The sequence below is a fragment of the Chamaea fasciata genome, unplaced genomic scaffold, assembly GCF_029207755.1.
Source record: "Chamaea fasciata isolate MVZ Bird 193981 ecotype frontalis unplaced genomic scaffold, bChaFas1.0.hap1 SCAF_2, whole genome shotgun sequence".
Taxonomy (NCBI): domain Eukaryota; kingdom Metazoa; phylum Chordata; class Aves; order Passeriformes; family Sylviidae; genus Chamaea; species Chamaea fasciata.
Window position 1 is genome coordinate 97,648,401 of NW_027094087.1, and position 24,921 is coordinate 97,673,321.

Here is a 24,921-nt window from a genome sequence, read left to right on the forward strand (position 1 = left end):
GAAAACGCTTAAGGCAGGAAACTGAGGTGGTTCTGAAGTCACCTATCCAATGCAATCTATTTATTTATATACATACAAGGTAAAAGAGCTCTACCTGAAAGATAAGACCTTGTAGTCTTAGTTTTCAGACAGCACTTTGCTCATGAGCATATTTCTAAGCAACAATCGACAAAACCATGCTAATGGAAAATGCGCAGCGTTTATATACAGTCGGTTTCGGGTTATTTAAGGACAGCACTGCTACGTAAAACTAGTTAGATACCTATCTAACCCCACATCAACCTAGCTATAGCTGTATCTTCTGGGTGCCGGTGTCACCTGAACCACACATCCCATCGGCAGCCGAGCCCCCGCGCGGGTCTTCCGTCCGTGCCTCACTCCAAGCGCGGAGCTCAGCCCGGCCCAACGCCGCTCCAGAGGTCGGGCGGCGGCCGGGGCGGCACGGACGGCACCGGGCTCGGCACGGGGAGGAGGAGAAGGAGGCGGAGGAAGCCGCCCCCCGGCCGCCGGCCGCACCTGTGCCCCGCGGCGCCCCCGGCTCGCCCCGCCCCGGCCCCTCCCGCTCCCGGCGGCGGGGGCGGGCCCGCACCGCCGCTATTTGACCCCGCAGCGCGCTCCCTGCGCTCCTCTCGCCGCTGTCGCCGCAGCCCCGACCTTGCCCGCCCGCCCGCGCTCGCCCCCGCCATGCCGAACATCGTGCTGTTCAGCGGCAGCTCCCACCACGACCTGTCCCAGCGGGTGGCGGACCGGCTCGGGCTGGAGCTGGGCAAGGTGGTCACCAAGAAGTTCAGCAACCAGGAGACCAGGTGCGTGCCTCTGCCCCGGCCGCCTGTCCGCTCCCACGCCCCGCGGGCGTCACGGGCGCACCCCGGACACACCCCTGCGCCCGGCGGCTGTGGCGCCTGTCCCGCCCCGCTGTCACCCGGGCAGGCGGCGGGTCCCGCTCCGGTGTCACCTGCCCCGCTGTCACCCGGGCAGGCGGCGGGTCCCGCTCCGGTGTCACCCGGGCAGGCGGCGGGTCCCGCTCCGGTGTCAGCCGCCCCGCTGTCACCCGGGCAGGCGGCGGGTCCCGCTCCGGTGTCACCCGCCCCGCTGTCACCCGGGCAGGCGGCGGGTCCCGCTCCGGTGTCGCCCGCCCCGCTGTCACCCCGGCAGGCGGCGGGTCCTGCCGGGGCGGACCCGCGTACGGGTGGCTCGGTGCAGGTGCAGCCGCGGGAGCACTGCGTGGTCCGGTGTGTCCTGCCTGGCACTCGTTCCTGGTTGTCCCCGCTCCCTTCTCCCGCCTGCGGAGCACGATCGCTGCATCGGAGGTGTCCCGGCTGGCTTGTGCCGGCCCAGCTCGGGAACGCTCCCGTCCGGGAGCTCCTTGGCCGGAGGAGGGCTGGCACGGCCCTGGCCGGGTGAAGAGCATCCTCCCTCCTGTGCGGTGGGAATGGTGTTTGCACAGGCAGCCCGCCGCTGCGTCCCATCAGGTGCATCCCACCGCTTGCAGATAATCAACTGCGCAGTTGATCAGCTTTATCTACCTAAAGATAAAAAAAATAATCTTGGTTTTATAAACTACAGTATGCCATGCAGTTTTGTAAGTAGTTCTGCATACAGGCATATGTAAGAACAGGATGGTGATGCTGGATTAGATTTTAAAAAGGTCAAATTACACTTGCAGAATTTGTTGCAACTGGTCTTTATTTTGCATTAGCAGCTAGGTGTGTGTGTGGACCTGTTACAGCTCCTGTAGGGCTCCACTCCCTAGTCCAAGATTGATGGTCATGCATGAAAGTGCTACAAGTTGTGATGGACTTGGCTTACTCTTGAAAGTGCAGTTGTACTAGGTTCCTGGCCAGCCAAACACAGAAAGTGACTTTGGTAACTGCAAAAAATCCCATGTGAAACCGTGAGGACAGCTTGCTCACCTGCAGTCAGAGAACGTGCTTGCCAATGCTTTTTCTATCAATATTGCTTCTCCTCTAGTGTGTCATCTTAGCTTTCTGACCCACCTATTTAATTTTCTCACTTTTCATGAAGAATTTTCAATTGAGGTGACAGTGGTATGTTCACCCCATGAGCTGGTAAGACTGCAACTGTTGCTCCATATAGGTATGTCAGTCTAGGCTGCCAGCTGATTCTCAAAAACAAGTTCCTGCTGTATGTAGCTGGCTAGTCTCTGAGGTTCCTGTATGTTTATTTTTATCTGTTCTTGTTCTGAATCTCCTGAAAAAGCATGTTTTCGTTGCTTCCTTTGAAAGATTAACATGATGTGTTCTAAAACTGCTCTCACAAAGCTTGTCCTTCTTTCCTGTCTCCATTTTTGCATTCTCAGTGCAGTTGCTCTTGTTCTAGTTATGCTCACTGGCATTACTATAAACCCTCTTCCATTGGTGTTTATGCAATCTAATGTTTGCACACTCTAAGTCTTCTATTCATTCCTGATTAAATGAAAGCTTAAATCTTCTCTCAATTCTTTCCAGCCCCATACTCACTTTATTGCTCTTTGATCTTCTTTCTGCATGATAAAACATAACTTGTGTATTTGGTTGCATGACTTTTTTGCTAGCTTGTCTATTTTTTTTAATGTTTGTTCTCCAGAGACACTTATCTTAATCTGTGCTTGAAACATAGAAAACAGCAGAACTAAACTGATTCAGATTTCATCCAAGGTAGAAATTTATCTCCACAGTTTGCATATTTCTTTTATGAGATAAAATTACTAATTAAATTCTGGGCTTCAGGATACAACTATTTCACCTATTTTTCCAGGTATGGAATATTCTCTCTGCCATTAAAAAGGAAGGTACATCAGTGGTTCAGCTAATCTAGTAATGCCAGTTGATTTTTTTAGGCAAGTAGTGATGTAGTGTGGTACAGATATGCAGAATGTATTTATTAGAAACATTATTTCTGGTTGTTTCTGTTGAAACATGGCAAAGCTGACATTAAGTTTTTTATTTCTTTTATTCCCTGAACTAAAATGCTTTAATATTTTAAATCTTCAAGTGTGTGGGTTTTGGTTTTTTTGTTTGTTTTACAACTTCTTTCTTTTGAGAGTCTAATCCAAATTCCCTGTTTCCCCTTCAGCAAGTAAAGTTGTATCCACTATATAATAGATCAAGTATTTTTTTTTTAATATTCTTTGCAACTTACTTCAGGATGTTGACTCTCCAGTTTTCTAGACTAATGTTCTTAATAAAAAACCAAACCAAACCAAAAAAAAAAAAAAAACCAAACCAAAAGAACCCAAAACAAACAAAAAAAAAAAAAAAAAAAAAAAAAAAAAAAAAAAAAAAAAAAAGAAAACCACCTCAGCAACAGTAGTAAGAGAATTCCTCAACAGTGTATTTGAAATTAAACTACAGGTAAAGTTGAGACTTATGCAGAGGAGTTCTTTCCTGAGGCATCTGGTTTTTTCATTCTGTCTATACTGTTAAATTGTGTGTGTATGTAAACAAAAATTGACTTCTTCCTACATACAGTGACTCCAGCACAGTATTTTTTTCTTTACTTTTCTTCCATTTTTAAATTTATAACCAAGTGTATTGGCATTATGAAATACACTTGCAGTATTGCAGAATACTAAAACCTGATAGTTAAAAAGCTCAAAGAACCTTAAACCTTCCAGTGGCACTCCAGCAATCCCCCATGCAAACAGATAAGCCTGGGCCTGAGGGTCAAACTCTTGCTTTGTCAGATCTGTTAAGTTAGCAAGTTGCAGAGAAGATTTAACTTTGTTCAAAACTCTGTTTTTCTGTTTGCTGCGTTCTCTTAAATAAAAATTATGTGTAAATTGATAACTGTATGCAGCCTCAGGCTTAAATCCTTGCAAAAGGTCGTAGCTGGAAGCCTTTTACTTGAGGGTTGTAATAAGTCTGGCTTGCAGGATAGAGTGGGGGGAAGAGTTATTAAATATTTTGCCTTATATTTCAAGCCAAACAGGCTTTAGGTTTCAGTCCCAGTTCTCAGCAGCTGTTAAGTGGGTTTGAGAAACTGATGCTGAGTTCAGCCAGGGATGGGACCACCACTGACAAGCACTGTGGCTAAATAGCCAGTGCCTATATGTTTACAGCTCCAGAACAATTAAAATGGGAAAGGGTTTTCATTTTTATCTGGATGGAGATTGGTGTATCGAGCAATAATATCACAGTCCTCTTCTGATTTAGGCAATCAATATTCTTTCAGTTTCTGTAGCTGGTAAATGTTATGTCTGTGCTGAGAAAGTGGGGAAATTGCTGGCATACTCAATCACTGCCCCATTTTTTTTTTCTTCTTCCCTTTAAACTGTATGGAAATGCTTTCCTTCAGCTGGCTACTGGAGTCAAGCAACCTTACCAAATGCAGCACCAGAGTTCCTCAATAAACTCTGGTTGTGGATGATAACTCTGCTATTGTTAACAGCTCGTGTGTCAGTTAAGTGCCAGCCACAGTGTCATGGTAGGAGCTTGGGTGGCACCACCTTATTTATCTGGCGAAATGATAAGGGCTGCAGGGGGGGCTTAGTCAGTTTATCTTCTTCAAACCCCACAAGCCAACTGTCATCAGCAGTTTTGGGGCTGGAAGAAGAAGAAGAAAGGAATGAAAGTCCTTAAACAGGGATTGCTGTTGTAGCCTCAGCATCATGGAACTGTTTGACTGACATGTGACAGATGCATACAGATATTAAACGCTCTGAAGCTTTTTGCAAAATTCTCTTCAAATACACTGAGGTGGCATTTAGAGTTCCTGTACAATTAAACCCCAATGCAGATATTTTTTGGTCAGTCAGTTGAAAGAATATGATTAAATTTATCTCTTTGTAAATAATTTTATTTTCTTACAAGATAGAGTTTTCTTCCTTCTCTAAAGACCATTCATTTTAACTCTGCCTTTGAAATACTTGTTATTCTCAAGTTGGAGAAACTACTCATAGATGGCATTCTTCTGCACACATTTTTCCTAGTGAATGATGTTAGTGCTGCCACCTATTCCTGTGAGGATCCTGGCTTTTTGCTGTCAGATTCACTGGCTGAAGTGAGTCTTGTAGATTTTCTTGATCAAAGAGAAAGGGAATTGAAATCCTGCCTGGCACATGTGAATTTGAAGGCTTCCTACCCACAACCTTATTCAGCTGCTGAAGCTGAACTGTTTCAGAAACATCAAATTAAAGTTAATGTCATTTAGCTTTTACAGAAGGAAATATGGAATGACTACAAAGGGACATTGTCTGCTGTATGGGAAAAGCTGTGCTGTTGATATGAGAGCCATTTTCTTGTAAGTTAAACTGGATGTCATGGGCTGATATTTGATCTTGGAAGTTAGGAAAAAAGTAGCTGATGTTTTCCTGGAGAATTCATTCCAGGATGAGTTTGATTCTATATTTCACACAAAGCGAGGAAATGAAACCAGTTTGTTCTATGAAGTAAATAACTGAAAAAAAATCAAGAGCAAACCTGGAAACACGCATCTTAGGCATTTAGAGTTTGTCACCTGGCTTTAAGACTTCTTATCTCCCCATCAGCATCCTTGTACTGCCTTTGTCTCAGACGAGATATGAAGTCACTGCATCTCGTGTAACCTGGTTCCTCTGGGTTCAGCTGGTGTGGAGCCATGAGCTGTATCACCCTCACTGAGTAAATGGTTATGGTGTTTGCAGATCCCTAAAAAAGGAATGAGCAAGCTCAGGTCACAAACTGGTGTTAGAACAGATGAAGACAGTAGGGATTAGGTACACACTGGGATGTGAAGTGTTTCTTCATGCTGCCCAGCTGCTGAGCAAGTGATTCCCAGCTGGGCTGGTTGTGGTCTGCCTCTCAATGGGAGCAGCTGTTTCCCTCTATCCCAGCTCGCTTGCACTGTCATAAGCAAGAGGAGGCTGGAGAAACAGATTTTACCAGCTTGGTTGAAGAAGGTAGAAATTGTTTCTGGACTGCACACTGTATGTGTTAAAGCCACAACAGTGTTTTGTTTGTATAGGGAATTGAAGATGCAGCAAATATGGCCATTTATTGCATTGTTTATTTCTCTGAATTGGAAAAGGCTCCAAATCCTTTAAAGCTTTTAGTTTGAGATTTCCACTTTTTTTTGCCTTGCCATATCCATATGCTGTGCACTTTTACCTTTATGTAGATGCTAAATACTTGAAATTAAAAAAAAAAAACCTCTCAAAAAATTCTAACAGAACACCACCTATTCCCCCCCCTCCAAAAAAAAAAAAATAAAGCCAAACAAAACCCCCTGATATGTGTGAATAGTGGCTGACAGTCCCAGGTGTCCTTAGGTGCAGAGTCTGGTACTCAGCTTTTGAAGAGTTTCTGTACATGTTCAGGCTTGTTAGACATTTGTTTCCAAATTTTTGAGGGTAGTTTTTGCACTGCATGTTGTTAAACCCAGAACTTGCTCAAGAAAAAGTGTTTTCCTCTTGCGGTGGCAGGCTGTGTACCAGAGTGGAGGGTAATAAGATATTTCCTGTCTTCTGGTGTTTACTATACCAGTGCTCTCCATTAGAACTGGGCAGTTGTTCATGGATATACAGCAGGGGTTTGTTTTGGACCTCTTAATCAAAGTGGAAGAGCCTAGAGTTGAGGGGACACCATGGGTGCCGGGAGATGCATGATCCCTACAGACTTAAAACCAACTCTGGCATTTTTGTTTCTTTGTTGTTTTGGGCTTTGCTGGTGCCCAAAACTTTTTACATTTGTTTGCTTTTTACAATGTAAACAACTGTTTACATTCCTTTGCTATGCAACATCACTTCAGTTGAAATATTTGCCCAGTAAGTTTGGGCTCTTGCGTTGAAAGACTTTACTCTGGGAAATGTGTTCCCAAAGGTAAGAGGTCAAACACACCCTGCTGCTCAGTGCTTGCCATTGGCTGGGTTTCAATGAACTGCAGACTCAGCATGTGGATTTGTTTGATCACTTTTGAGATATTGATTCATGTGCATGTTCTATGAGGACTCTAGACCTTCATTTTTGGCCTCTTCTCTGGGTGTTGAAAGGGCATGAAGTACACATCTCCTTTACTTGCATCTAATTTGCTTGAGAATTCTTACTTTTTATAAGCATGGCTAGAAACTTAATCTGGCCTAATTATTTTTAAAAGTACATAAAGCCCTTGTGAGTGTATGATTTGAACAACCTAGTTATGTGTTTAAATTATTTACCTTTGTAGTCTGGCGCTACTTACTTAATCCCCTGTTTCCCCACAGCTCCTTGGTTCTTAGTTAGGATGTACAGATTTATAATTCCCATCACTAAGTTCAGTTTGGACTGCACTATAAATCTAGCTCAAAAGGATCTCAATCTGCTATTACTCCTGATTCTGATTTTTGCTTAATGGATGCTTCAGCCATTGAAATATGTTTGTAACCTAAGTGGGTTTTATGCTGTATCCTTGATTCATGGTTATTAGTCTGTCCAAGTTTCTACTTATTAAATTGAACTTTCAAATCAGCTTTTGCAAATTGAAAGCAGATACCAACTCTTAAACTTGGTATTCATCATGTCTTATCTTTTGTGTATCTTTCCTAGGGAGAGCCTTGTGCTCCTGGTTGCCAAAAACTGGCTCGGAGCTAATTACTGTTGTGGGCTATTGATTTTTGTATCTTTCCCTTTTAAACACAATTGTGTGGTGTCAGGGATTTTAATGTACAGGTTCTGTTGACTCTTTTTGAACAGAAATTTATTTAAACTGTTACCAAACAGCTGAATTTGATTATATTGCATAAAACAAACAGAGCATGTAATCTTGAGGCAAGAGCTCGTTCTTGTGTCCTTCCTCTGTGTCCCGACTATGTGAAATTGTTTAAATAACCTCACTGACAGTTAATGAGGTCATGATATAGATGGGGGAATTTAGTAGAAATGTTAAGAAGATAACTGTCACAGAGTTTGACTGCAGTTAGCTTAGTGTTGTCTAACAGATGTTTGAAATACAACATTCAAATACCTGATTCTGTGGTTTATAGTCTTTTATTGGTTGCCTGAATATGAAAAAAAAAAAAAAAAAGGGACGGGGGCAAAAAACCCCAAACCAAAACAAACCTAAACTGCCAATTCCTGCCCTCCCTCCAGTGAAAGAAAACACCACCCAAACTCCCTCCGGTGTGATTAGTACAGGCTGTATCTCATGGAACACTTGCAACACAATGGCTGGTTATCTTTTACTCTCTGGCTTGGGGAAGGTGAAATAGGCAGCTCTGTGTGTATCTGTTGGTTGAGTCTCCAATCTTTGAGAAGGTAGATAATAAGAGATACTGATCTGTTGCACAGCTCTCTTGTGTTGACTGGGAAATGTGACTGCTCACATTTCTGTGTAACACGTATGTCATTCTAGCCTTAAAAACATAGCTACAGTTCTTTTTCAAATGCACTAAGAGAGAATGAAAGCATGCTTGTTTTCTAAGTTGTTTACAAGATGATGTTTATTGATAGCCCAAGATCATAAGAAAAAAACACAATTAATGACAATGGAAAAATCATCACTTCAGGTTCCACGGTATTAAGCAGGCCTGCATCTACCTGAAAGTATATTCCTTGACCTTCTGGAAACTGTTATTTTTTAGTGATGTGCATAGAGGTGACAGTTTTTAAAAAGAGTAAAACAACTTCAAGTGTTCTTTCAGTATACAGTGAACGTTAAGATCATATACTTTTGTCACTCAGCCAATTTTTTCCTAATATGTAATGTTAGACTGTTAAATTAGCTGTTCTTTTTTTTTTTTTTTCTCCTAAGTAATAAAATAATTTTTCTTTGGGCATATTCCAAAGGTGTGGTATGAGACAACACTCATTATAAAGCAGGTCTGTGTAACTGCTGAGTCAGGGTGCAATTTGAATTTTTTAAAGCCCTCATGATAACCACAAAGCTGTAATAATAACTGAGCCCACATCTGTAAGCTAGTGAGTAGATTCTTCACGTAGAGTTGGATTTGTATTCAGGAGGGCTCCTACTTAAGCCTGGCTAGTTTCTCCAATCATGAATCACACTTAGTATCTTGCTGGAAAAATGTTGACCAAAACTTTTCCAGCTCCAAAAAGGGAAAAAAAGAAAATATTTTGATCAAAACAGTATTCTCTGAATGACCTCATTCCATTGATCAAAAACTTAGAGAGGGAAGTAACAATTTTGTGACTGATAAATTGTGTCTTTGTGGAATGATGAAAGCCTCCTGAAGGTTTCCTGACATATCTGCAGATGATGCTGTCCCTGACCACCTCTGTCCTTCCAGCGACCTGATGTTTGATAATTTGCTTTCTTTTGAACTTAAGAAATCCTGCTAGTAACATTCTTAGGCAAAAAATGTATTCAGCTTAGGATAAAATAAAGACAGGATCTTTATATAGCTTGTTTGGGTCTGCAGAGAAAAATAGGGCAGCTGAGAGCATGTACTCAACTATCTTGATGGTGATAAATCAATGTGTGCTTATCATTAAGATGTTTAAAAGCAGTAAATTCCTTTCTGCAGAAAGCTCATGAGTCTTATGTAGCACCCTGAGAGCTGATAAACAAAACTTGTTAGCACTGTGTTTGACTAGAGCAAGCCTCAGCATTGAAGGACCCATTAGAGAAATTATTCTACCCACATCTGGGCGATTTAGATGGTTTCCAGTCAGAAGCTTCTGCTTATTTGTGTCTTGGGTAAAGACACAACCTTTTAAATAGGATTAAATATATTCTAGCATTTAATAATAACTGAGACTAACATAGGAGAACATGGATTTACAAGGTCTGATCACTTAATTATTTAGGAATTCTGTATGTTTCATGTATGTTGTACATGGATTTAGGGAAAAACTAAGGTATTTCTCTTTCGTATTTGGAGTAACAGGTGTGAAAAGTTAGTGTGGTTCAGCAGTAGATGTCTTTTGCTTAGATCTAGGATTGAGAAAGAATACACATTCACAGTTTTGCTTTATTTACTTGGATTTTTTAAGCTCAATTTAATTTTTAAATTCTGTGGCATGAGCAGTGATTGATCCCACAATTTGTTTAGAAATCTGTGGAAGAAGAAAAAAGTTAATGCTCACATAAGGAACCAAAGCATGTAAGCACAGTCAGGGCAAATCAAACAACTGTCACAACATGAGTTGAGCCATGGTGAGCTGTTGATTTGCAGCCTTCTTAGTTTTCTGTAAGATTTTTGTCTTTTAAAAGCACTTTACTTGAACATCATGGTGTAGATTTTATAGCTGTTGGTTGGTGCTGACCTGATGAGGACCGTAATGGCTTATGTTGAAACAGAGTTTGTGTCAAGGAGGCTGTTATTGAAATCACTGTAAAAATAATCCTACTCTAAATGGGAAGTTTACAGAAAACCTGTGGTATTGTGTTAGAACACAACTGGATTTATTATTTTATTTTATTTTTAGTAATGCTTTTCCAGTAATTTAAGTGTTCAAATTATCATCTCCTGCTTTTTCAGTGTAGAGATTGGTGAAAGTGTGAGAGGGGAAGATGTGTATATTATCCAGAGTGGCTGTGGAGAAATAAATGACAACTTAATGGAACTACTCATCATGATCAATGCTTGCAAGATTGCATCATCCTCCAGAGTGACTGCTGTAATTCCATGTTTTCCATATGCCAGGCAAGATAAGAAAGACAAGGTAGGTAAGAATTACGTCATTTTGGAAGGCTTCTTCTCAGCTTGCTCACTTGAAATTTTTGGAGATTAATAATTTTCATAAACGTTTAAGTAATTCAAAAGATTTGATTTTTCCCCCCACATCCTTTTCTCGTGGTAAAATGTTCAATTATTTTATCCGCAAGTGAATGAAGTGAGACAATAAATTATTTTTTGCTTGTGTTTTGATAATTGACATGCCTCCAGTTTGCAAAGGTAGGTTTATTTTATGTGTGTGGTCTGTTGCAGAGTACTTTGCTAAAAAAGCACATTTTATGGGATTGTTTATCCTGCTTTTTCAAAGTTTTTTGGGTTTTTAATCCCTATTAATTTAGAGAGTATGCCTTTTTAAGCATTTTTTAATTGCATGGAATTAAATACTAAATTCAAAATTCTGTAACTATTATGTAGGTAGGTTTTATCCTATATGGTTAAACAAAGCAAAATGGAAGGAACTGATAAAATCTACAATACATAACAGAAATTAATAAAAACATTATTTTATGCTGCCAGACAGATTAATTTTTTTTATATCTGTAATAATTATTTTGATTAATGAAGGCAAGAAATTGTATGGAAACCCTGTAAATGCTCTACTGATTTTATTGCCCTTTTCCTGAATTTGATCTCTCATAACTGATGAATATATCAGTTCTGCCAAGCTGGTAACACAGTAACAAACCCTCTGTGGGGAGAGAGACTAATTTTAAAAAATAAGAGAACAAGACTTCCTATCTCTACTATATACATGAAAAACCTTCCTTTGATAGGTGGTATGAATGGTACTTCTACCTAAGCTCAGTTGAAAAGAAGTAATAAGAACTGTGAATTTGGCTTTAAAGATTGGAGTGCAGTGGTTGTATTTTTGGAAAATTGTCTCTGTCCTTTAATTCCTGTAAATAGACTGCCCCCTTTTTCACTTTGGGCATCAGGCAAAGCATTCTGCATGCCTTCTGTTGGTCTCTATATTCTTTTAGATAAAAAAACATAACTGTAATGAAGTCATGGAGAAGCTAAAAATAATAGCAGTTATTACAAAATATGTAAAAGTCAGCCTGTGGTATCTAAGCACAAAACTAAAAAACTTACTTTCTGGTATAAAAATTCTTTAAATGCAGGCTCTGTAATACCATACTACTACTAGGAAGGCCTACTTATACTTCCAAAAATTGAATTCAGGAATTAAAAAGACCCTATACTTTGCCTACATCTCTTGTTACTTCATTTTTGCCGTGTTTTGTGGTGGATGATGCTTTCCCTTGATCAGAAGGGGTGAAATACTTCATATCAAAAGACCTTGAAAGGGTATCAATAAGCATTTTGTTGAAAAGAAGAGAAAGCACCTCACTATTTCCAATTTCATATTGGGAAGTTGTGCCGTACCATCCTCTTAAGTTCTTGGTGTGGGAGAAGGATAAGCATATTCCAAAATTTCCATCCATCTAAATGGATGCCTTGTCAAGGGTACCCAAATTCCATGTGATAGACTTCCGGAGCCATTTTAACCCCCTGGTGTGGTGGCACAGTGCATGCCATCCAGGAACATTTTGTATTTCAGAAATGCCATCTGAAAATGAATAGCCTAGAAAAGTGATTTTGATTAATAGAGATTTTGAGATTTTTTACCAGTGTTCTCTGTGTGTCACTGAGTTTCACAGTTGTAGGCAAAATTTTGTTGTTGTTGTTGTTGTTTTGGGTTTTTTTCTTTCCCCTGTGTTTTGCAATTGAGAAAATGTTTGTCATCTTTGGAAATTAACCTTGGTAGTTGACCTCCGTGTTGCAGAATAAGCTAAAATACAGCTGTCAACATTGGGCAGCTTATTGACAGGGACATCTTCCCTCCTGCTTGCATCAGATCACTTGGTCTTTGACCCGTCATGAGTGCACAAGCTTTGTGTGCTACCTGAAGTGTCAGTAAAGTGCCAGCCATTTTCTATCTGTGGTCATACACAGCTTTTCCCCTATGGTGAAAGATGTGTCTGTAGTTTGCTTAACTATGAACTGAAGCAATCTTTAGTAGATGGATGTTTTCTAGTTTGAATTTAAGTTACTGACTTTAATTCATGACGAACTAAAGAGACTGAGTCTTTGCTGCTTAAAATAACTATGTATTTGTCATACTTCTGGTGTAGTTATGATTCTTGGGAACGATGAAAGTGCTCTTCACTTATTTATGTAAGAAAAGGGCCTTGCAGTAAAAATCTTAGTCTGAACAATCTAATCTATTCTGAAAATTTTAGTACTAAACCAGGACTATCTTTAAATAAGAAACAGACTGAAAAAAAAAAGGCTTACTAAGAATGATAAAAAAGTCAGTACATTAATTTAGATTCAGTCAAGTGCTGCCCTAAACTAGAATATTGCTGATGCACAAGCTAGCTAAACTTAAAAACAGCTCATATGTTTCTGTGCTTTGACTATAACTGCACTTACGCATCCTGTAATTATGCCAACCTTCCAAGCTGTGGGCAGGACACATTTCTGTAGAATGCTGCAGAGATGCCTTTGAGATAAGTTAAAGTACAGTGACAGGTGAGTTTGGTGTTCTACAGCTCATGTAACTTTGTTTTTTTGATTTGTAGAAGGGATCCGTGGAGCGTTGGGTAGGTATCTTTTTTTTTTTTTTTTTCAATCTAACACTACGCATTTCCATTAATATGGCCTTAAAGGGTGAAACTTACTGGGTTACATATAACTAGGAACATTTTCAGTTTCACTTCTTGATTTCAGTTGTGTTTCACCTAGGCCATAACAGTAATCCTGTGGGATAATTTGCTACAAGAAAACCCCTAGATTCTAGATAAAAAATTATTTGGACATTCAAGATAATGGCTGTCAATTTCTGAGGCTTCAAAGCATATCTCATTTTTGAAATTATAAATTTGGGGAATGCATTAATGAACATTCAGTATCCATACACTTCACAACTGGCTTTCTTGGAAGTGAAAGTTCCAGTTATAAATCTTTGGGCTTTCTTTGATTTCCTTTTTTTTTTTTTTCCTGTTCAGTGTGCATGTGATGAATATTGAGCAAGACAATGTACTAAGATGCTTAAAGGCAACAGAGCTTTGATCTTGATGGACAACTTTTACTTTCAGCTATGTAACTTTGCACAGTTACTCTTGTGAGGTTGTTTATATTAGCTTTGTGGATTCCCCCTGCCACTGGTAATTAAAGTGATTTTTTTAACAATTTAGTTTCTGTACATAATCTAATGCTGCATTTCACACTAATAATTCTGAAAATAATCTAAAATTACATCAAAGAATTGAAGAATGAATACTGTGAATCTGTATTCTTACCTCTCTCATCAGAAGCAAACCTTACGAACTAGATCATAAGGAAAATCATGAGTTCTCATCCAACTTTGTCATCCAAGTTTCTGAATAATGAGGCCAAGGTTATTTGAGGTTCCTATGAATACTTTTTGGTTTTAAAATAGTGTTCAATTTGCATCATACTGTAGCACAAAACTTACTTTCTATGCAAGCAAGCAAATCTTAAATCTGTCATGTGGGTTTTCTTTAATGCAAAATTTTGTGTAAAGGAAAATGTCAGCTGCAAGCTTCTTTTGTCTTAATCTCCTATTAGCCCATTCTTAAGAAACAGGTACTGGCTATCTTTCCTTCCAAGACCCTCTGTCCACCATCATGTAGGCAATCTGTGATGTGTGCATATCTGCTAAAACAAGTTACCTAGTGGTAAAACTTCAAGTTCTTCCTTCTGGGAAGGCAGCCTGCAAGGCCAGCAGCTGAAAGAAGTACCAACTGGTAATGTATGCATTAGTATGGGATGCAGGAAAGTATTTTATTTGGGTTTTTTGTGATGGTGATATGGTGTTGATACATGAGACAAACTGAATGTTATCCACATTGAACAGAAATGAAAAAATTAGACAAAATTCAGTGTGGTGGATGGAGTGAAAATGCCAAGACCACGCTCTGAAAAGAAAGTAATTTGCCTTTAGCTGCTAGCCAGAACTAGTTACTTATTTCTCCCAGTGGGGACTGGTTTGCCGTTTTCTTTTCCTTTCTCTTCTATTTAAGCTGACTCACCTGGCTGTTGGTTCAGATAAGTCCTAGTGTACAGCACAAGGGAAGGGTCTAGCCTGGAAAGATGGGATAGTACAAGTAGGAGAACAAAACCTCTAATTTCAGATTTACCTGATAGTCCAGCTTTTTGGAGGCATTAAACTAGATCTTTGCAAAGAGCTGGAAAGAGAACACTGCAATAGAATGAAAAGAGTAGATGCTAAATATTGCTTTTGTTAGATGTTGACAGAGATTTGAGAGTATTTTGAAGTCCAGCTTAAAATGTCAGATGCTAAAATGAGCTGAAATGATCAGGAATTCAAATGGCATGAACAAAAATTTGCTACCAATAATAGAAATATCCAGAAAGCTTTGGAGAGCCTGCAGAACTGAACATAAATGAAGATCAGCATTGTCCTCAGTAAGTGGAAAATCAACTGTGCTGAAGCACTAATGATGATAAACTCTTCTGGAAGCAATAATCATCTGAATTACAGAGATCTAGGGAAGTCCTGGCTGTTGCATCTGCTTTCTGTATATCTTACAGAGACAAAATGGTGGAGATGTTCTGTGAAACACAAGACCCAAAAAGGATGGTTTTCAAAATGAGCAATTTCATTAATGAAGGTGATAAACTTGATCCGGCCATACAACGAGACTGCAGTACCTCAGTTTCTATTCTGGAAGTGTGTTGGCAATCTGCAGGTTAAAACAGTGAAATGTCCAGTGTCCACCTAAACTAGGAACAGTTTTGATGAAAATACTGGCTTCTTGATGGGACACAGATGGAAAAGCATCCAGGCTACATTGTCAGTGATTCAGCTCACTGTCACTTATGCCCTTGAGTGTCAATGGAAGGAAAGCAGAGGTACTCTGTAATTATGTGTATGGGCTGGAAGGAGAGAAAGTTCCTGGGAGGTGAAATGAGGCTGTTTGATAAAGAGATGTGGCAGGAGAATACTGTGCCAGCAGAAAACAGTCTGATATTGAGATGGAAACTCTGACTTGCAGTTCAGCCTTCATGCTAATGTTATTGCCAGCTATTAGCCTTATTTAAAGATTAGCAAAAGAAAGCTTTTTTTTTCTTTTTCTTTTTTTTTTTTTTTTGGACGTTTTGTTTAGTGTTTGTTTAAAGTTTTAGTTTAGTGTAGAGATAATTGTCTAGGGAAACAGGTTTTTACCAAGCTTAAAAAATGTAAAAAACTTTGGAGTAACTAAAAAAAAATGTGAGGTGTCCTCCAGTCCTGTAGTTTCCTTTGTTTGCTTGTTTGTTCTGCATCCTTGGTGCTTTTAAAAACCTCTTGACATTGGCATTAACTTTGCTAATAAGATTTTTATTCTCCTTTCATTCTTTTTACTTAAGATTTCTTCATCCTCCCTTGTAGCTTTTGGGAGTTCTGGACTCCTAATTGCATCCAGGAATTAAATATAAATTTTAAAAAAAAATGTCAGGGTAAAAGACCCCTGCCAACAAGGATCTGCTACAAGCTTTACTGTGTTATGAAGAAATGCTTGATACTAACATTGTTTTAAAGCAGTGTTTTCAAAAGTTGGGTTCATTTTGCCTTTGATCTTTGGGTTTTGCAATGTTTCTTAGAACAAGATAGAATTGAGTGTCCTTGAGAGCAGAGGCTTAGAGAAATGAAAATTGTATTTCTGCTATGAAAAAGTTTGCTGAAACTTTTAAGTAGAAGAATTGGAAAACTATATCCCAAATTTTATCTCCTTAATACAAAGCATTAGGCAGACTGCAAGCTGATTTAGATATTCCAAAATGCTTTACTGAGTTTCAAAACCCTAGCAGCAAGATTGACAGGATGCTTTGGCTAAAGTTCTGAAGCTTTTCTAGATTCCAAATATTGCAAAGGAAAAAACAAGAAAAATAACTAATCTTCTGATTCCTTGCATCTAGTCAAAATATTTTTTAAATGTAAACATTTGTGCTTTATTCCTCAGAGCCGTGCACCAATCTCTGCAAAACTTGTTGCCAACATGCTGTCAGTTGCAGGGGCTGACCACATCATCACCATGGACTTGCATGCTTCTCAGATCCAGGTAGCTGCTGGTTCTTACCCGTTGTGCCTAGAAATCTCTACTGAATTAATGCAACAAGCTAATAGTAATCCTCTGGGGTTATGGTCATTGTTTTGAAAGGCTATGTACAGAATGGTGAGGGTTCAGAAAAAGTCTTGCTACCTGTTTCTAATTAAATTCCCTTTCAGAAAGAGACCAGTCTCGATTTTATAGGGTGATTTTGCAGTTTCTTCAAATATTTGTGCATTGGAGTCTTTGGTAGAATTTGCCAAGTCTAATGTAAGAGCTTCCAGAACATAAAATATACTGTTTTGGGGCAAGTTCCTTAATCTGAGCCTTGTCAGAGATTATAGCGTTGCCCTAGGTAAAGTTTTGTTGTTACAGTCAAGGGTGTAATATTTTCTTAAATGAAGTGGAGATGGAGCCTGGCAACCCTTATCTGGCTTACTGCTGAATCCAGCAAATCACAAAACCTTTGCCTCAGACACAGAGCAGACATAATTTGTCATTCTCATATGTACCTTGTTTTAAGAGAACTTATTTTTTATAGAAAACACCATATCTTTCAGTTCTGGCACTCCATTTAATCAGAATTTCTTATTATGCTAGATGGCTGTGACATAAATAAAAAGGTCTAAACCAGATTTCTTGTTTTTACAACTTGTACAAAGATTCCATTCTATTTTGAGTCCTCCCCATATTGAAATACTACTGTTAATGTCAAGCACTTGAAATTCATGGAACTTGAGTATTATTCACTGGATTTTTTGAGAGCTTTTCACTAGCGTGAATTTACTTGAGTGCCTGAAGGTGATTATCTTTTCTGATTTTTATATCAATTGAGAACATCTGTTTTCTTTTCCACTAGTCTTGGGTGATATTTTTAGAGACCTTAATATTTATTTGACATCAGCAGCATTTGACAGTAGTATCAAAAAAGCAGAATTAGACCAGTGTAAAATATTAATGAAGTTCTACCGTTCATGAAAGGCAAAGGCTTGATTCTTTCCCTTTGTCTTCGTTCCAGGTAAGATACAAACACATATTCATGAAACTCTTTCTCTTTTGGACTAGGGTTTCTTTGACATTCCAGTAGATAACCTGTATGCAGAACCTGCAGTCCTGCAGTGGATTAAAGAGAACATTCCCGAGTGGAGAAACTGTATCATAGTCTCACCTGATGCAGGTGGTGCAAAAAGGTACTATACAAGCCTAAAATGATTAGATTTACATACAGTTCATGGTTAATGATCTAGTTTGTCTAGTCTTCTATATTCCTCTGTGAATAGTGCAAGATACAGGGTACATCACTGATGAATCAACTGCCTATGTGAAAACATAACTAAACATGCTGTTCATGCTTGAAAACATTCAGGAGCTTTCTATACTCTAAAGAAGATATTTTTCTCTCTCCCTGGATATGGTCTCATTAGCTGAATCCCTCCACCAGAGGGAAGAGATTTTTCCTGCTGCTTGCTTCTTTAGTCAAGTTGCTGCACCTCTTCCTGCTTCGCTCTGGAACTGCCAAACTTTCCCTTCTCTGTCAAAGCATATGGCCTATTCCCACTGTACCTGCTGGCATTTAGGTAAGAGCTTGCTTGACTCATATTTCTTTTTCCTTTACATTATTGCGTTCCAGATCTAAACCTGCTGACCCCAAGTTTCGCACTATAAATGCTAGAAAAAGGGAATGAAAGTTTGAGTGGTGAAGGGTAAAAATAGAAAACTTAGTTCATTGGAGGCTTTCTTTATTCACAGCATGTGTTACTCATTTAGCAGACTCTGTTTTATTTGGTATTGATTGAGTATAAACCAATGCCAAAACTCAGAAGCAGACTGGCTGGTGAGGTCATAAAGCATGCCATTGAGGCAAAATGCTTATTCTCAGGTTTTATTGCTCATGCTGCTGCTGCAGTGGGAACAAAGACAAGTGAAGTAAGACTCTTGTAAGCCCATAGCAATTTAAGTGTCTGAAATATAGTATGGGGAAAAGTATGGGACTGTCATAATTTGATTTTAATTGAAGTCGTTGAGTCTGTTGTGAGTGTTCATGTTGTAATGATTTTTAGAGAAATAAGACTGAGTAGAACTCCTAGTTGTTTCTTTTTAGATTAATCAAGTTAAGGATGTGAAGAACACAGAAAAAATCCTAAAAGATCACTCAGTTAAATTTCTTTGTTTGTTCCTGTCAGGATACTGTTACTTATGCATTTGGTTTTTATGTTGGTTTTGTTTTTTAAACAAAATACAATCTTTGCTTAGATTTTAAGTCAGAAGACAGCATTTTTCCCCTACCAAATATTTTTGCATTATCAAATTAATCATAAAAGTTTATTTTTCGAAGATCATTCTCACTGTATTTAATGTAGATAGTACAGTCTATCTTTAGTATCTTTCTGTTATAATGCAACCAACCAGTTTCTGTTGAAGTAAGGGTAAATGTTGCTTTCAATAAGTTCATTGCTTCTACTTCACCTCCAGTAATAAATGTAAAGAAAATTTTTTGGCCTTTCCTTTTAAAATATGTAGAACTTCAAAATAAAACTTAATAAAAAGTTAATAGAATGTGAGAATTGAATCTGAATTTTCCTAAAATTTAGATCTGTAAGTATTAATTTAAAGTAAATCCATTTTCTTGCACTCTGTTAAAATACTTGAATTCTCTTTTGTTTCTTACCACTTGCTTAGGTTTTTTTTCCCCATCTTATTAGATGTTGCAACTGAAATAAGGCATGGAAATTCTATTGATATATTAATGCCTCTGAGGTATTGAGATTTGCTATAAAATTACACTACTCATAAAAAATGCCAACATTTTTGGATTTTTTTGATTATCCATTTGTTGAAATACAGTAACCAAAACTTCCGTATTTAAAGTGGTAAAGAAACAAAACTGTATTCCCTATTAAGCATGCGTGTTAATAACCTTGTAAACAACATTCTAGACATAGTCTGAAAAGGAGGCTACAAGGTTGCATCAGCATTTAGAAAAAAGCATGGAATTGTTTATTTGTGTCTCTTTATACCGAAGAGCTCTATTATATTAAACAAACTGGGGAAAAAAAGCAATCAGAAGTCTGTAACAAGTGAAGTTTATTACTGGGAGTTAGTTTGGCCACCAGAGGTCACCCTGAAGAAAAAAGATCTTGGTCAAGCAACTATATGCTAAGGGAATTATTAATGAAATAAGCTACTTGATTACTAGGCAAGTACTGTGAAAAGAATTATTAATCACTGTTAACTTGTTTGGTTGTTCCCTTTGGCCTGGTTTCAAATCCTGCAATGGTATTTTTCAGTTAGAATGTTAAAGTGCACATTCCCGTAGGCTTAGAATTGACTTCCCCCTACTTTAAATTACCTAGTGTGACCAGTATTGCAGCAGCCTAATAAAAGCTTGTGAATAGCTGAAATGTTTTCAAAGCCAGGCTCATAGTGACAGAAAACCAAAGTCAACTCAATTTAAAAAACGATTTTTGGGTATAGCTAAAGACACTCTAGTTGTATTTATTAGCAATGAATTAGGATTGTTTCTACTTGTCTCATTCCTTGCAAAAGGTTTTGCTGTGGTAATTTGAAAGCCAGAAGACAAAAATGATGTTTTGTGACAAACACATCTGTATGACTGTTTTTTCTTTTAAAAAGGTTTTCTCAACGTGGTGTATTTTTTCTTTTCCTGGAACTTAGGGTTACTTCAATTGCTGACAGACTGAATGTGGAATTTGCTCTCATTCATAAGGAAAGAAAGAAGGCAAACGAAGTGGACAGAATGGTCTTGGTTGGTGATGTGAAAGACAGAGTAGCAATTCTTGTTGATGATATGGCTGACACATGTGGCACAATATGTCATGCAGCAGACAAGTAAGTATTATTATGATCTGTGTTCTCACTCACTGCACAGCTGATGAATACAGTTGTCCTCAAAGGCTATAACCCAACCTGACCTCTGTAATATGAAGTCATTATAACCCTTGAGCTGAGAGGTCGCAGTTCTGTGATTCAGCTGTGTCCTTCCTTAGAACATGAAATTGAGAAAATATTTACAGAAATATATGATGTGTACCTAGGAAGAACACAGAATAAATAAGATGTCATATAACTTGAAACGAACTTGGGCATCTAGTGTACTTTACAGTTCCAAGGCAGAAACAACAGCTCAGAAATCATTCCCTCCTTGAACCTCATCATGGAGCCTGTCCACTCTCCTTAGGCAATCTTTCACAAAGCTTTACTAGGTTTAACACTGTAAAGTATTTTCACCATAGTGTCCACTGCCAATGTTATATTAATCCTTATTGTACATCTTAAGTATAAAACTACTTATCCTTTTCATCCAGGGAGGTGAGCATAAGTTTTCCTGTCTTCTGTCTGAAAGTTGGTTGAAAAGTTCTCATTTCCCTCTAGACTTGCGTAACTTGAGTTTTTTCAGCCTTTCCACAAGGTTTGTAGATTTCTGTTCAATTGTGATGCCTTCTGGATTCCTTCCAGCTGTTCTACTTCTTGAAGTGGAGCTTGTGAGTGTAGACCCACTATCCTAACTAAGGCTCTAGCAGTGCTAGGTAGAAAGGATTATTTATGGTTTTCCAGGTGCCTTTATGCTGGTTCTTTTCAGCTTAGTAGTAGGGCTGGCTCATGTTCATCTGGTTCCCAACCAGCACCCCCAGGTCCTTTTCCACCAGGCAGCTTTTCAGCCTCTCTTCCCTGAGCCTGTGTGCTACAGGGGTTGTTGTGACCAAAGTGCAGGACCTAACGCTTGACCTTATTGAACATCATAAAAACGTCCTCAGCCCATTGATCCAGCCTGACCAGATCCCTCTGCAGAGCCTTCCTGCCCTCAAGCAGATCAACACTCCCACCCAGTTTGGTGTTGCCTGCAAATTTAACCGAGGGTGCCCTCAATCCGCTTGTTTGGATCTCTGATAAAGATGTCAAATGAGTTTCGTCCCAGGGGAACCCCACTCATGACTGGCTGCCAGGATACAACTTCATTCACTACTACTTTCTGGGCCCAGTGATCCAACCAGTTCTTTACCCAGTGAAAAGTGTACCTGTCCAAGCTATGGGATGCCAATTTCCGCAGGGGAATGCTGTGGGAAATGGTATGAAAGCAAACAGTGAGCTAGATATTGTTCTTGGTGGTTTGAAGTAAAGATTATCCCATGAGTTTACAGTATTTAGTTGCAGACTTGCTGTTTGCACCTATATAAATGATGTCAAAAACTCACAGAAGAAGGATTCATAGATTCATATAATCTCATGTTTCTTGATGAAATTTTGCAGAGATGTTGTGTAGTTCTTTGCTATCTGTATTGTAATCTATGTCATACCTCAAAGTATTCTTCTAGGCTGTGCCCTTTGCAGATCAAAATCACAAATTTCCTAGCCAACATCTTTTTTATACTCTTGTGCATAGAGGAAGTTAATTCCTGTCAAAAACCTTTATTTCTTTCCTGTTTTGAAGGAAGCACTCTTTATCCATCTACAGTACGTTTCTAGAGACCAAATTCTAAAACTGTCAATCACCTTCAGTGTATCTGCAGTGTTCACTAAGAAAGATGCTTTTGCTTCCTCAGATGCTTTTGATGCTGCCTTGTATTGTGTTCTTGGCGTGAACTAGTGCTTTTCATTAATGTCAAATCCAGGTGGGATGTACTTTGTGTATAATAAGACTTGTACACCAGAATACTCCCTAAAACTCTTTTTGTCTCAGCAACCTAGATGCATATCAAGCAGATGAACTAAGAAATATATTTTCAGATACGACAGATCAACTTGTTTAAGTACAAACTCTAGCACACTTGGTATATACTCACCCTGTTGTAATGGATAATCCTTGTAGGCTGCAGGTACTAAATGTAGTGCTGAAAATGACCAGAAAGCTTCAGTTCTGTTAAGTCATTCAAAATGAGATGATGTTTTTCTGTGGTTTTGTCTTTTTTCTCTCTTATGCATCCTCTTGTGCCTTTGTGATCTGATAAAATGCCATTCCTCAGGGCCTCTGCTTCTAAGGGTAGAGAAGCAGGTAGGACATAGCTGAGCATCTGGAAACATTGAGGCCATTAGAAACTAAATTAGGATATTTTGACTCATTCACAAGGTGTTCTAATTCTTTGATTTATATTTCTTTTCCTTCACATGCACCACTGCACTGTGTGCTTGGATCAGCAGCATGTCTTCTCACAACCTTGCAGTAAGCTAGGCATTTAATCATTAACATTTCTTCTTCCTCAGAAACTCCTTCCAAGCAGAACTGTTTGAATTGCAAATGAAAATAAAGGTGGACAATAATGGAGGCACAATAGAGTTGTGAATACTGCCATCCAACCTACTTAATATTTTGCCTGGTTAAGATAGAAAGCTTGTACTGGAGTTCATTTTTATGTTGTGCTGATATGGTCAAAAAGTGCAGTGTTATAGATTAGAATCATTGCTGAAAATAAGAACTTTTTAATTTAATTATAATTTTTGTTGGGGATTTTTCTGAGACAATTCAAACTTTTTCAGGTGAAAAAAAAATCTGAATTATTTTGTATATATTTTATATGTAGGACTTTGTAAATAAAAGGTATTTTAGATATTTGTATCTGGCTTAATCTGTAGCCATTTATCTAAACATGCATCACAGCATGCTATTTTTGTGTGTTCTACAGGTTAATGTCTGCTGGAGCTACTAAGGTTTATGCCATTCTGACTCATGGCATCTTTTCTGGTCCTGCCCTCTCTCGGATTAATAATGCATCATTTGAGGCTGTTGTGGTAACTAACACAATCCCTCAAGAGGAGAAAATGAAACATTGCCCAAAAATACAGGTACAGTGCTGTTTTTAAGTCATTTCTTTAGACTCAGCATTTGTATTTTACTGCTCACTGGTACTAGAATTTGTGCCTTGAGACTAAATATTCTCAAATGCACTGTTTGCAAAACATTTTGCTAAAACATGCTAAAGCAGTGTTTTAAGGGGATTCAAGTAATATAATAGAACACTTCAAAATATTTGGTATTTGCCACAACTTGAGTATGCTTGGTTGTGAAAGAGTGACAAATGTAAAATTGAATGATTTTTTTTCTTTTTTTTATCAATATTAATCATATAACATTTGCGTGTAGGAACCTAGTTATTCTGTTGAGGAGGCCCTCAGAAATCTTAGATTGCTTTTTTTTTTTTTTCTTGAAAAACACAAATGGAATTGTTCTGGAAAGTCATGTGTCTCATTTGGAGGTTTTCCTTAATACAGAGTGGAGAAAAGCATAAAAGATTGAGGTTTTAAATGCATTATTGGATTTTTTAAAAGCTTAATATTTGGTATTTATTGAAACAAGGCAAGCACTTAAAAAGGGGTACTTCCTTTAAACTGTATTTATGTCAAGCAGATACTGCCATCTGATGGCAAGAGTAATGGGGCTTTTTGACAATACGCCCTTTGTCAGAAGTACTCAACAATATGACTGTTCAGTGATCCTAGTCAGTGCTTTCTTACTCAATTTTTGTGTTTTTTACTTGGTATTATTGCAGTTCTTACGTATATGTTCAATGCCTAAACTTTAATGTTATATTACTTTCTAGAAATAAAATCTACAGAGGTAGATGGAATGTTTGTTTGTATGTTTATAAAGTGCATAGTTTATTGCTCCTGGCATGGCATCAAATTTTTCTTCTCAATTTCTCTTTCAGTTTATTGACATTTCCATGATCCTGGCAGAGGCAATTCGAAGAACACACAATGGTGAATCTGTGTCTTACCTGTTCAGTCATGTCCCCTTGTAACTGCAGGGGATTACAGGGAATCTTTGCAAGGGTCTCTTAAGCTAGCACTGTTTTTAACAATGCACATCAACCATGAGAAATTAGTATCTTTGTACAATTCAAGAGCTTGTATGTTTGATTATTATATTTGTCTTGTAATTACCATTTGTTCTTTGTAAATGGGCAATAAATCTCCATCTTGCAGACACCTTATGAATTCTCTTGAGAGTCTGGAAGTCTTATGTGTTGTGTAAAGTTCTTCTGTGTGTCTCTTCTCACATTCAGCTAACTGCTGCGTCAGGTCCATTTTTTTGATACAGAACTGCAAACTGTTCACAGAACTTAACAGGAATGTGTACATGTCAGATCATTCTCTGTGTTAAGCTAAATGCTACAGACCTGGGTTTCTTATACCTATTGACCTATTGGGCAAACAGCTGGGGGGTTTTTGTTTATGTTTAAGTACCATGAACAGTATTTTGTAAGCCCTAACAATATGTAAAGGTCATGTTAATTTTGA

At 38.6% G+C, this 24,921-nt stretch overlaps 1 protein-coding gene across 2 annotated transcripts; it reads left to right on the forward strand.

The window, feature by feature from the left end:
- Window positions 1–638: 638 nt before the first annotated feature.
- On the forward strand, window positions 639–24,618 carry PRPS2 (phosphoribosyl pyrophosphate synthetase 2). Of its 2 annotated transcripts, XM_066176821.1 has the most exons (8): window positions 639–806; window positions 10,394–10,577; window positions 13,177–13,197; window positions 16,582–16,680; window positions 17,734–17,858; window positions 20,344–20,517; window positions 23,307–23,466; window positions 24,330–24,618. In XM_066176821.1, exons 1-8 carry the CDS (start codon window positions 685–687, stop codon window positions 24,420–24,422), a joined length of 978 nt encoding a protein of 325 aa, XP_066032918.1. In that variant the 5' UTR covers window positions 639–684; the 3' UTR covers window positions 24,423–24,618. The 2 variants fall into 2 exon arrangements, with proteins under 2 accessions (XP_066032918.1, XP_066032919.1); XM_066176822.1 differs by lacking the exon at window positions 13,177–13,197.
- Window positions 24,619–24,921: the final 303 nt, after the last annotated feature.

Excerpts from the sequence above, each read along its gene's own strand:
- PRPS2 (XM_066176821.1), top strand. The coding sequence starts at position 685 with ATGCCGAACATCGTGCTGTTCAGCGGCAGCTCCCACCACGACCTGTCC. Across the intron at positions 10,578-13,176 it reads GGCAAGATAAGAAAGACAAG|AAGGGATCCGTGGAGCGTTG; the intron begins GTAGGTAAGAAT and ends TTTGATTTGTAG. Across the intron at positions 23,467-24,329 it reads AACATTGCCCAAAAATACAG|TTTATTGACATTTCCATGAT; the intron begins GTACAGTGCTGT and ends TTTCTCTTTCAG.